General features: G+C 38.6%; 1 protein-coding gene across 1 annotated transcript; it reads left to right on the forward strand.

Moving 5' to 3' along the window:
- Positions 1-404: 404 nt before the first annotated feature.
- On the forward strand, positions 405-7972 carry fam83b (family with sequence similarity 83 member B). Its single transcript, XM_040138374.1, has 5 exons — positions 405-541; positions 2379-2852; positions 3871-4035; positions 4614-4738; positions 5176-7972. Exons 2-5 carry the CDS (start codon positions 2403-2405, stop codon positions 7037-7039), a joined length of 2604 nt encoding a protein of 867 aa, XP_039994308.1. The 5' UTR covers positions 405-541; positions 2379-2402; the 3' UTR covers positions 7040-7972.
- The last annotated feature ends 6454 nt before the right edge of the window (positions 7973-14426 follow it).

Raw genomic sequence — 14426 nt, forward strand, 5'->3', positions numbered from 1 at the left:
GATTAGGTGGATTTGAGGGGCTCCTCTCTTTGAGAAACTTTATGTACAATAGTCTTATAAATCTCTTTAGTCCCCTGTTACAGACTGAAAAAATTACAAAGCAGGTGAACACTGAAGTAAAATCCTGCGTTATTGTCCTAGTTTGTGCAAATTCACAGCTCCGGACAGAAGCATTTTGATGAGGTCCAGTGCCACTAACACTGAAGTATTTATGAAAGCCTCTCTATGTCTGTCATTATCTTGATTTTCGTCAGTGTGAACTTCGCTCCTGGAGGGAGGAGGGGAGTGGCTAAATGTCTCACAACAGGTTTATGGCTGCCTGTGAGCAAGTTTCAAGCTAGACAATTTGCATGTCAAAACTGGAATCCACACCCTGCATCTGCAGACTGCTTATCATGCTGGGACACCTCCTTGTCTTTGTGTCTTCCAGCTGGCAGACAGTAGCTTCTCCAAATATTGAACATAAGCTGAACATAGATAAGTCTGAGAGGGATATTTTGGGAGCAGTCAAGAGGATTTTCACAAAGTTCGCAATCAGAATGTAAGTTACCGTTGCTGGGCATAAGATAATGGTGTTGTGACTCGCTCACTGTGTTTTTGAAGCCTCGACAAGAAGCAGCAGCTCTGTAAGACTATCAAACCGCTCGGTTTGAAATGAATTCTCAGTGGGAAGTTTGTGGTGAATTGTTTAAATAAATATGCGGTACGTACAAGGTTATGATGTGCACTGTAGTTTATGATTAAATATACTTCAATAACAGCTGCGCAGTGTTTCTTTTACAGTTCGACCTATCTATTTAAATAAGGCACAGCCGAGTCAGTACTGACCTCAGAGGATGTTTGACACCCAAAACTTAGATCAAAATGTAAAGATATGATTGTACAAGCATGGAAGCAGAGTCAATAAAAGTTACAAGTTAAAACAAAGAGGAAAGGGCGGCTGGATTATGCAATTGCAGGGGAAGCTACTATTTTAAGCATAGCAGTGGCAGTGAAACTAAAAAGTGCAACATTCAAACAGACTTTCCCATGCAGGTTCATAGCCATCTAGGGCTACAAAATCACAGAGTAAACGTGTTTCTCTGCTCTCTAGGCATGTGTCAGACATGACAGATAAGATATCCGATAAGTGAACAGCTTGACTCTTTCAAACATCACATGTTTCGGTTTGACTGCCATGCATGGTTGCTTTCATCCTGTGTTTTTGCTTTGCTTTTTGTCAAGAAATGTTTTTTTTTTTTTTAAACAGTAACAAAGGTTTTACTTGGTCTATGAAATTATGGTTTAAAATGAATGAATGTTTAAAAGCTTTACTAAACTCTGACTTTGTCCGTCAACAATACAATTACTGAAAGACATCACATTTATTCTTGGTGGTCTTACTTTACCCCACCTTAACTTAACTACAGGTGCAGCAATAACATTTCCACCTTGTGAATGGACTTCTAGTCATCCTTTAATTTCCAACTGTGAACAGGTTCAATATCTGATAAAGATGAGTCAGTTTTCATGATGTGGCTTGTTTGAAGGGAATCACATTTTTTAAACCATAGAAATAACAGGTACAGTTTCATATGTGGTACTGATAATGCTGTTCAAGGATGTCTTTCAGATGAAAATAATAAATATGCATTGCTGTGCTTTTGCACCCAACATACCTGAAAATATAGACCTCTTTTATTACCCTGGTGAAAACAATCCCAATGTAAACAAACACCGGAACCTTTACAAAAAAGTACACAGAGTCCTGTTTAGCTACTAACAGAGGAGCTGATCAACTAACTGCTAATTAAGAAGTAGTTCCTGAATAAGTCTTAATCAAATCATTTAATTTAGATGTTGTGCCATTAATATCAGTCAATTCAAAATTAATTACAACCAATACATTAAGACGTGGTCAGACAGATATCTAAACATGAGATACTGCTTCATTAACAGAGTACGAATCAGTCTTTTACATGTGTTTCAGCGTCTTATTTTTATTTACTATATAGTCTGTGATTCGGTGTTACTTAGCAACTGTTAGTTGTTAATCATTAAACAGGACATAATGTAGTTCCCCTTTTGTTTGTCAGGAATGTGTTTATTGTCAAGTGTTACCAAAAACCTTGGAAATCATTAGGAACCACTAATAACACACATCTAGTTATTATCTTTTGGCCATCTGTATCTTCAAATACCCTTCAGTAACTTTACAAAGTGATATAGGCATTACTTATACCTTATTGTAGTTTGAAAATATGATCTCTCCATTTATGACATTACAGTTTACTTCATTAAACTCAACAAGAGCCAGTCTTACAGTGTTTTCCACCATATTATAATGTTTGTTTTCTGATCCATTACATCATGTCATTGATTTCCATTATCTATGACAGGTGCTACTGAAACAGGCTCGAGCAATGGAGTCTCCAGAGTTTTCCATGCTGTCGTCTTTGAGGGGAGAGTTTAAATCAGAGGATTACATCCAGCCCCACTACAAGGAGTCATATCGCCTGGCGATTGATCGCCTGGTGAGCGGTGGCAGAGACAGTTACCAGGAGTTCCTCAAGGGAGAACGTATCGGGAGCTTCCTCTCAGAGGATGAGCTTCTCTTCATCACTGCAAATGCAGAACAGCTCCCACCTCGGAACCACACAGAGGACATCGGTGGTCCACCGGACAACCAATCATCCTCAGGGACCTACTGGCCCATCCACTCGGATGTGGAGACGCCAAATTTGGACTTAGGGTGGCCAGAGGTCATGCATGAAACACTACAGACAAATATAGATCTGCTCTTCCATCCACCAAGACAAAACAGCCCCACCATCAAAGAGGTGATTCGGAAGCATATTCAGGATGCAAGACAGGTAATCAAGAACTTCCTGCAACAATGTGCTGAGACAGACACACAAAAAAAGTGTCAAATTGGCTCAGACGTTCTGTTTCTCCACTGAATTTAATTTGTGAACTGGATAGTATACTGCACACACCTTTTGCCACCTCAAGGCAGCTCCACAGACTTTTGTGGCTCTCAGTTTCCAAAGCCAAGGAGTGTCTGCTGAGGTTGTTGAGGTCAAAATCTGGTTTTGCAACTTATCATCATGAGAGGAAAATGTGGGAACCATTTACACGTTTATAATCATTTCCATCACACTGTTAACGCCTCAGTTAGTTCTCAGACTGTGTCATGATGAATCATAAACTAGTTTTGTGGTTAGTATACATTTAGTAGTCTGCTGCATTGTTACTGTTCTGCTGGTTCTTAATTAAACCTACTTACACGGCAAAAGATTGACAAGAACATCTGGGCATGGAAAAATATCTGACTTTATGACGATATGAGTTCATTAAAGAGCTTATTACATGCTACTGGAACACATGTTCCAGTTGATGCTTCATAATATTCAGTATTTTCAAACTGCACATTATCACGATGAACTTTCAATGCAGCATCACTGAGCCTGAAGTTAAAATATTGAGCAGAGAAAAAAGACTGGTCCTCGAATGCTCAAAAAACATTCCCAGAGTGACAGAAATGGAGTTGGGATCAGTAAATGTATTAGTTATAGATACAAAAACATTTATCCCCCATTTCTCTCTCACCTTCTTATATAAATCTCTGTAAAATCATATCGGCTACTTTCATTACAAATGCTTAGTCTGTCTCCCATTTACATAACAACTCAGTTTCTTTGTTACTGGCATCACTGTGACATTTTAATGTGTGTTTCTAGCTGTCAGAGTCACATTTTACTATTCACGTTCATAAACTATGACTGTTAGTGTGTTCTTAAATACGTCACTCAAAGTTCTCAGTGTGAAGTAGTTAAATGTACTATACCTTCTCTTGTCTTACCTGACCATTTATTCACTTTGTTCTCACAGGTTATTGCCATTGTGATGGACATGTTCACTGATATCGATATATTCAGAGAAACTGTTGATGCCTCGATACGAGGAATCCCAGTCTATGTGCTTTTGGATGATTTCCACTTGAAGAGTTTCCTCACAATGGCTGAAAATCAAGATGTAAAAATTCAACAACTCAGGGTATGTATATGATTTAAAAACATCCATGGGATTATCTCAAATTTAACTGTTTTTGATTCTAACAAACATTACAGTGACAAATTTAGTAAAGTAATAATAAATTCTCTATTTTGTGGTTGTTGTGGCTTTGAGGTGTTGATGAGGGGATGTACTTGCAACTTTTGTACAATTCTATCTTTGCCTATGACCCTAAATTTACAGGCATACAAGAGAGTGCAAATGTCAATTAGTCTTTTTTAATGTACTGTATGAGGGCTTGCCTGTTGAAAAGAAGTCTAATTTCAAAACCCGGTTTCCCCTGTTTATTGGGTGGAGTCATAGTTATTTATCTGCGCAAGAGACGCTAAGATTCAATCAAACCCTTTAAATTCCCATTAGGTGCATATCACATTCCAGCAAAAACAACAACTACAACTCAGGGACTCAACAAATGCAAAATATTTCAAATCTTCAGAGTAGTGTTTATCTCTAGAGTGCATATGTTTTTCCTCGGCTGTTGACATGATTATTATGTTTTTTGTAAACTTAAACAGTGATAATTCTTTTCTGACATTTTCCTTTCACTGCTCTGATGATAGAACATGAGGGTGCGCACTGTGAAAGGTCAGCATTACCTCTGTCGATCAGGAACTAAATTTCATGGCGCAATGGAGCAGAAGTTTCTTTTAGTCGACTGCCACACAGCGATTTATGGCTCATACAGGTAAATTAAACTGCAGTACAAGAGGAGTTGTGGTCGAGACCACTTAGGTGTACACTAAAACATTCATAAAGCAAAGAACTTCATTTACTGTCACTCTTTGCAAAATTGCTGTCATCATTTCTTGATTTTAGTAGCAGTTTGTGGCTAAACTTTGCTTATGATTGTTAAAAAACTGGTTTCTATAAAACAACAGTTTTAAAAAAGAAAGAGTTCTTTCAGTATAAATGTAAAACACAAGACAGCTCTTTACAAAAATCTCTCACAGACCTAGAACAATCTTTTAAAATGATTTTTTTTGTGCTTCGTGTCTGTATTTCTTTGACTCTACTGGATAACAGATTAAATATAACCTCAACACATAAAGCAAAATTTTTAAAGGATGTCTGTGTTTTCCACATTAGATTAATAAATGTTCATGTTTTTGTGTTTGTTTTCAGCTTCACATGGTCATTTGAGAAGATCAATCTGAGCATGGTGCAGGTCATCAAAGGTCTTTTGGTGAAGTCATATGATGAGGAGTTTCGAACACTCTACGCCCGGTCAACTGTGCCAGCCGAACTGTGCCCCCCGGAGGGCTTGTTCCAATGCACGGGGCTAAATGGACGGCAGATGTTGCCAAAATCTCATTCTGCCCAAAAAATTGAGCGGAGGGACCAGTTGAGGCACACGCTGGACATGGTCTATCGGAAGACCTGTGAGAGGAAACTGGGCTTGAGAGAACTTGAAGGAAGGCTCTTTGAAGAGGAACCTAATAAGCTCAGGCCCTTGATTAAGGATGGGATCGGTGTTCAGAACCAGATGTCCAATTTTCAGTCTTCACAGGAAATGACCTTCTTGAAAAGGCACAGCTATGCAGGGGAGAGACAAGATGGAATTATGCCCCAGAACATCAGGCCCAGAGCGAGCAACTGGAATATCTCCAGAGAAACGGGAAATGGAACAAGAAACTATCCCATGGACAATTATTTACAAGTGCCACAGATATACAAAGGTCAAAACATGCGTCAGTCTTACAATGGCAGTGACAAACAGGTTCTGTCCATGCAGAAGAATATGCCAACACTGGAGAATACGTCCAAGTCGTTCATGCGCACATTGCGGATCGAGTCTTACCTCAAAAACCCTGATGTCCCATTCGGAGACTCTTGTGACTATTTAGACCAGTTTGAACCAATGGACAAGGCTGGCTCCTTTATGCAGGGAAGAATGAGGTCTTCCCTTGTTTTCAGGTCCACCATACAGGAGCAAATGGAGCCAAATAGACACACAAACAACACTCCCACTAGTGTTAATGCAAGCTATGGTCCAGGGAGAAACTCTTACCAGCCTGTATATGCCAACTTAGCCAATGCTAAAGGTGGACAGATGATCACAAACCCTGACATCCTGACAGACAGTTGGCACAAAAGGCATAGCATGGCAGATCCAAGATCAAACACTGAGTACACACATGAATCCTCCGGTCACATGTATGGAGCTTTTGTAAGGATGCAACTAAATAGGAGCACAGCGGAGATCAATACACAGAATGGCTCAAATCTGACTGAGGATCAAAGATCTGTCTCTCATTATGACGTCAAGAGTATCACAGGCACAAAGGGACCCAGGACTCCCAACTGGCAGGAGCCACCATCCAGGAGTGTGTCTGCAGCAGCACTGGATGTGAATAGCAAGGATGTGACAGCTAAATCCAACAGCAAAGGCTGTCCACATTTTCTAGAGAACGACTCCAAGAAAATAAAATCCTTATTGAACATACCGAAAAAAGAGGATTCAGTTGGAACAATGGAAACATTTAGTCTCAATTCAGGAGGCAGCACAGACACTATAACAGCTGAGGATGAGGAGAAAACATCAGATGGAGGGGGAAAACTTCACCAAAGCACAACCAACTCGGCCGGGTGCCCCTCAGAACACCAGAGGAACCGGTTAGCGGACCACTATCTACACTCTTCAAAACCTCGATTCACAACGGAGGAGCGCCAACATCCACTGCAGAAATCTCTTCCTAAAACAACCACAAAGAAAAACCCCACCATTCTTGACGCAGGCAGCTGGAGCAAAAATCAAGGAGCTGAGAATCGCCTGTACAGCAGATTTGAGCCTTTCTGCGCATATGAAAAGAAACAGTCTCTGTGCACTGCACACAGCTTTGGAAACACACACTCTCAGGAAAAAAGAAGGCTTCCCCGAGGGGAGGCAGCTACTGAGCACAGCCCCCGAGCTGCACGAGGACACCATGAAAATAAGCTGGAGAAATTCTTTCAAAGAATGGGAAATCTCATATACAAGAACAAGTAGTGACCACTGCGTTACCATAACACATAGTCCAAACCGGTCAATTATTATGAATGCACAATTGATTGGTAATGTTTATATTTGTATTGCTAGAATTTCTTTCTGTGTTTACTTTGGAAAAAGTCTTTTAGCAAACACTGTTTACATTTTGACCACTGCTTCTTTTATTTGAGCACTGATGAATGCCACTGAAAAGAGAATACAGTATATTTTTCTTGAATACAGGCTGCAGGCCTTTATACAACAAAATCTGAAAATACCATTTTCAAGCTGTCTTTGTGTCTCTCCTCCCATGGTATAAACCTAGGAGATAAATTCAAATGCCATCAAAAAATGCTGTGGATACATTAAATTGTGATCCTGTCAAAATGTCAGGGATGTACACAATGTATTGCTGCAGGTGTAGGTGGTTACACATACCAAAGTGCAGTAATCAGAGGATTATTCTGCCTTTTTATTCTCGGAATGTCAACGTAAAGATGTAGCAAATGCCAACAGCATGCAAGTTAACCACCACTCCACCTGATGAAAAACATACCAATAGGTCATTGCATCCTTGTTGTTTATGTGTGAGTGTTTCTGTACTAAAATTTTGTACCATTTTTCATTGAGTTTCAGGAGAAACTATGAGCACGTCTTTTATTGAATCTTTTATAAAATGTGTAACTGGATATTGAAAACATACTGTAGTGACAGGGCTGGGCGGGATTAAACTGGAAACCAGTGACAGAGGCTTTCCTCTTCAGAAGACATCATCCATCCGAGGGTTTGTTTTATGTTATAAACATTACGGCAAAAGTCAATGTGTACTGTAAGCATGGTGAAAAATACAGCACACAAGGCCTCAGTGGCCACTCAGGGACATTTCAAGGATTTCATCTTGGTATATGCTCCTACCTTTACTCAAGCGTTTAAGCAAAAGCAACATGGCTTTCAGTGTAAAATATTTGCATGCAAATTGGAATAAATTTGAATAAATCTCTTTACACTATTTGTGCTTAGCATTATAATTGATTATTTTAAACTCTTATTTTGTCGTTGCTTGCCTGCCAGTTCCACACTGGTTATCTTTGTTTTCCTCAGATCAGTGAGATCATTGAGAATGTAGTGGCTATTTTTAAACACAGAAGATCCACCTTACTTTCTCTTGGTGATGCTGATAAAATGTTACTGAAAATGACAGGGGGTGATTCATGTTTTTCTTTCTGTATTACATGCTTATTTGCTGGTGGAGTTCAGCCTAAAGGTTTTGTCAAAAGATACTTTCAGAAATAATAAAAAGGGAAGCGTCTTAAAGAAAATTTGCCACAAAACTGGGAGCAATTTGCCACTCTTCCACTCTCAGGTGGTGATTACACCAAGAAAAAGCTCGATAAACTTTATGTCTGATCTTAACCTATACAGCTAAAAGACCAGTCACAGTTTTACTGCATCTCCCTGGAGTCTGACGGATGATAAGAAATGTTTACAACAGAAAATTACCTGCAATCTGGAGTCAGAGCTCCCTTCAGCTTTTATTAGCAGCGTTTTGACCCAACACAGATCTTTTAGGCAACTGATTATTAAAGGAACATACAACTATGGTGAGAGGAGGTAGCCTCAGGAAATTAAATCAAGATTACAGGAAAAACACAGACTCAAGCATAGATGCGATAATAAACTGTCAAAAGCAAACAACCAAAAAAAAATCTACATACTTATGGGAAACATTTAATGGCCATTCTCACTTTATATAATCGAAACAAGATGGGAAAACGTGGCTAAAAGTGAAAAAGTTTTTTGATATGATTGATTCTTTTCTTTGTATGTATGTGTCATATCATGTATCTAGTAACATGATAAGGAATGTGAAAAACAAAATTACTATGTAATAAATGTAAACAGTTTTTAGATAGTATATTTTATATTAAACTCAAAATTATTGCTGTAGCCAGATTCTGGGCCTCTTCTGAAAAGGAGCTTTACAATTTAATAACTGAAAACATAAGAGCTTAAGCTTACTTTGAAGCTCAATACAGTGAGGACTTTCAAAAATAATTAAATGCTCAAAACCTGCCATCCGTGAGGCTGTGTTTGGTCACAGTATGCAACAAATATCACGCTCACATGGCTCTGAAAGTGATTAATAAAGTGTGTTAATTTCCTTGTAATTAGTTCATCTGTGTATGCACAGACGTGATTAAAGACAGTTGTTCAGCATCCATTAAAGCAAAAATCCAACTATATCACACAAGTAAGTGAAACAAATATTGACCTGTTACTAATGAAGCATGAAATAAAGATACGTAAATAACACTTTAGGACTCAACATAAATTCCTATCCAGTGTCATCCAATCTATTTTAGAATAGAGAGGGGTGTCACATGAAGCTGTATAACGAAATTCATTTTCATCCTGTGTCTCACATGGCCCAGCCAACACTAAAATTCAACATCCCGCCTCTCCATTTTTACCATTTTTTGCATAAAAATAGAAAATTGTCAATGTACCTCACATTTCTAGACCTTAAGATAAATAGCCAAACGCTTGTGCCTGAAACTCTGTAATGGACTTTTACGTGAAGAGGTTATGGTGACAAGCTGTTAGAATGAAAAATAAAGTGCCACTTTTTAGGCTCAGCATTTTGTCAACAAAAAGGGAAAACACATTTTAAAAAAATCAAAATTTCTGGTAAAAATCTGATAATTAAAATATTATTTGCAGCAGAGCATGTTCTTTTTTGAGTGACTCCTTCTTTCTCCTTTTACCCACATGCGGCGACACATCACCTGCAATCCATCATATACCATATTATTATGGCAGATAGCAGCTGTATGCACAGGAAAACCTTCAAGTTAGACTCATGATGTCCTGAAACAACCCAGTCATTTGCATACTAGCCTTAACTGTACTGTATTTAGGTCCATTAGTGTACACTACTGTGTATGCACTTTTGTTCAGTACATACAGTAGTTTGTGCAGTTTTTATTTCCAGCACTTAACTTCTGTGAAGGTGATGAGTTACTGGCGTCTCAAAAAGTTCAAAAAAGCTCCCTGGAGATGATCAGAGTTCAAAGCAATAGAGTTTATTCTTTCACAAGAGATAAACCCGAGTTAGCTCCGGAAACCAACTGAAGAAAGCATAGCTAGACATCATCTTTTATACCCCAAATTTGCTCCTCCTTGCTGATGGGCTCTCCACCTAGTTTTCTAAAAAATAAACTTCACTTCATCAGTAAATAATGGCGTCATACTTTCCATATTTGGTTACATTCTCCATATCCACCTGGAAATACTGGTGTCAGTCTCTTTCGAAAATCCCTAACTCTCCGGGCAATCCGGGCACCTCCTGACACCATTACCTCCAAGGTGTTAAAAAAAACTTTAATATTTCAAAACTGTGTGTCATAGCAATAATTTTCTTAATTCACAATACTCACAAGACTTCCATTACTCACTGCCAGCCCAATGATTGAGTCTGATTATCATCAAAATCAGTGTAAAAAGTTAAAATCAATGTTCAGTACATTCGGGTTTATACTGTCACACACAGAGTATATTGTTGATATACGTTGGCACACAGTATATTTCTTGGGATCTCTTGGAAGGATGCTCTTGCTTTGATGGCAAAGCTCAGTACAAAATGTGACAGTGAACTTTTTGGTTGCACCTGAAGCAAATCCTCCACCTCCTGATAATGAGTCGGACAATGTCGTCAGAAATGCTAGTGAGTCTCATTGAAATGCAGCTCACTTCCGGCAATTTATCGCACCACTGGGGTGAGTAGATATATGACCGGATTGCATTGCCGCCGTCCCCACATAAGGGAAGGGGAGGAAGGACAGTCCCTCGGGAGCTTCATACTCTCCTGACCACTATAAGTTTTGGAAAATTTAGCAGCCGGCTGTGTCTGAAGTGCAGGTTAGTTTAACTGAACAAATAATAGAGGGTTCCTTTTATGTCTGCTGATAGGTGTACAAAGTTTAATGGTGTCCTGTGAACCCAATGTGAAAATAGATGAGAGGCATAATTATTCACAATAGAACAAAATTTGGGGATAGGGTTTAAATCTCTCAAGCTATTCAAGCAAAATAATCACACAAATTTATGCTAGGTAAAGCAATTTTTACTGCTGACCAGTAAACACTGAGTGGCCTACCATCAAATCAGTTTTCTTTGTTCAGATTCCTCCCATTAACATGAACATATTGCACAGATTAGATGTGCTCCTAAAACTTCCTGGTGTTCTGGGTTTCTCCCACAAAGTTGATCCAATCTTTGACATTTTGCACACGGCATATGTGCAAGTCTTACATCACGGTTGCGGGTTTCCACAGAGTTTAGAAGCCACAAAATGGTTCACAGCTGCACGCAAAAGAAGCTGATCAAATATCCATAGCAATGATATCATTTTTCTACACAGCTAAAAGTTTGAGTTGAAGTTTGAACTGTGTCAGACTTCATGGGTCTGTGCTCCATAGCTTCACCTGTTGGGTACAGGCTGACAAATTGCTTCAGTCTTCACCAACTTTAACACATATTATTTTGGTGAATCATGGCTCTTAAAGACACTTCCATGTGAATATAAACATGCGAAGTGGGGACAGTCAAATTTTACACACAGATACAGCATAGGCACGAATGTTGGATTACAGAAGACTGTGCTGTAGTTGTATGATATTGCTATACAGAGACATACAGGCATCTCAGAGAACTGTGAGAGCTTCCACTGTGGGTTTTGGCTAAAGACTAATGGCTAAACTAATGGCTGCATGCAACTGTGTAATTCAGGATGTCTCTACTTTTTTCCCTAAAATTTTTGAATTGGGCGTTAATATTATCCTTATGCAATGATGTATCAATCCTACAGATTCATACACACATGTGCACGGTCTGCATGGTGTATGAAACTCTGACTTTGGATTACAACACTGAGAAGCTAGTGTATCAGCCAAGATTATGCCAGCTAATGTGGAACTGTTGTTTCAAAAACGTAAATGAATTTTTAAAAAATTAATACAGCTTTGTGTCAGAGCCTGCGGTGTGATCAAGTGCCTGAGACGGCACTGTGATGAGCCCCAAAGCAGATAATGCTGAAAAATCAATGAGGAATAATTACGACCGAGCTTAGAGTTGTACAACACAGCCGGGTTTTTATCGAGAGCAGATACCAAGAGACAATAAATTAATACATCCCTATAAGACAGAAAAATCACACGTTGGGAGTCATAAACTTTATCTTATCTCTATGTTGTAAAAATGCCTCCCCGCGGGGGAGGCATTTTTTCTTCACTTACAGTGGCCAGATGACAGATATGCTCATACATGCATACAAGGTAGGCTTATGAAAGATCTGATCAGAAACCAGCCCAACTTGAACACAAAAAGAAAGCAAAGACTGTTAAACCAGAACGCTGATGTGATTTCACAATATTTTTTAAAATTTTTAAATTTTTTTATTTTTATGCAGTCATTTTAAATTATAATAAAACAAGAAGGAGGAGCCAAATCCCTAGCTCAAATTATTTTCTGGTATATTTTCCTCCAGAATACTAAGAATTAACAGTGCTGGATTCAAAGTTAAACCAATACCTATTAGAAAGTTGATCTCTTTTTGAATATGTTGCCAATAATGCAAGAGTTTGAGGCAATCCCAGAATATATGAGTGGATATATTTTATGTCTTGGATATAATTCCTCTTTTTACCTTGTCATTGTCAAATAGTTCCCCATTTTTTTATGCTTTTGGAGACGATGTCTCAATTGTAATAATTTATAAATGTCATGGGTAGGCAAACTAAATTTCTTAAAAAGCTGTTGAAAGATTTCACTATTTTCACAGTGATGCCTTCGGGATTGTTTTCAGCTTCAAGTTTCTGGGTACTGCTTTTCCATGTCTCTAGAAAGAACCACAAAAGCCATTTCCTGTAATTACTCTCAGATACTTGTGGGTTGACATGTAAAGATCGTGTTTACTATGTGGGGCTCTTCATAACTGTCTGGATAATTGATAACTCTTTAGATGTAAAGATAAAAATAATAACAGAGAAGAAAAGGTTGTTAAATGTTTCCATCAAGGGGAATTGCTTTATTGTTCAGAATGTTTGTTTGTATAGATTTTCATGTCTTAAATTCATGTAAGCTGATTCAGGATGTAGAGCCTGAAGGCATTATTCTAACTGAAGGTAGAAATAAATTGCTGCTTATTTGTGTTTAGCCTTTAATCCTTTGGAACATGATTAGCAGAGAAGAGCCCCAAAGGCAGAACACTTGACTTGAGTCATGATGCTTCAGTGGGGCTGGTTGATAAATGGCCAAAACAAGAAAAGTCAAAGGAGTATCGATCCTCGGATCCTTGGTGTTAGGAATTTCTGTTTATGAGGAGCTTCGGTTACAGATGCTCATTATATGGCGAGCAACAGCAAACGCAAAAGCCCCAGAAAGAACTGGATAGTGTCCTGATACAGCTTAGTTGTGTCAACCTCCTCCATCAGAATGAAGATAAAAACCAAGATGATAAGATCAACTTGGTTTGATTGGATCGGGTGTCGTCCTACACAAAAACCTGACTGTGGCGCCATGGCAACCATGTACTGGAAGCACTTTGCACAAGGCTTTACATCGACATGCCATTTTTGGGAACAGCCCATTCATTCTACATGACACAAAAATAACGAAGTAGAATTATGATTTCACAGCTGGGTCCGATCATGATTGCACATGACCTTCATATATTTAGCTGCAGGACAACTCTCAGTCATTTTGTCTCCAGTCCTCCTGCGAGCACACTGACAGGAACCTGCATTGTGTCTGACAACTTTGTGTTGCTTGTTTCTTAAAGTAATGATTTTTTTTCCCTGAGTATAAATTGGGCTGAGGGAGCAAAGATCTGCAGGGTCACAATCATTCCTCTATTCTGCTCCCCTGACAATGCCTCAAATATATATCAGGTATTTGGTAGGCTACTATACATTTGGAAAGCAGGGAGAAATTTCAAATGACAGAGACCTCTGATACGTCAGTTCCAATTCCAACACTCCATATAATTTATATGTTTGTTTAATAACTTCAGATTAAGCGTACAGACATGAGAGTGGCATTGAGCTTCTCATTTAACACTTGACACGAAAGGAAATACATGTATTTCTCAAAGTATTGAAATATTCCTTTAACACTATGTGTTTTTGATTGGGAAGGCATTGAAAACTAATTAGCAAGTGAGCAGAGAATATGAAATTTACAGATAAAAGAGATGGAAAAATGTTCTCTGCCTGAAAAGAATAAGAAGAAAAAGACTAAGGACTACTCTCTGAGAAATCATGAATGTCATCTTAATTATCTCGGCTGGGACAGGAGACTCATACGGCGTAAATAATCTGAATCTTCTAATGAAGTAACAAGACACACGCGT

Source organism: Xiphias gladius, chromosome 11, assembly GCF_016859285.1.
Source record: "Xiphias gladius isolate SHS-SW01 ecotype Sanya breed wild chromosome 11, ASM1685928v1, whole genome shotgun sequence".
Taxonomy (NCBI): domain Eukaryota; kingdom Metazoa; phylum Chordata; class Actinopteri; order Istiophoriformes; family Xiphiidae; genus Xiphias; species Xiphias gladius.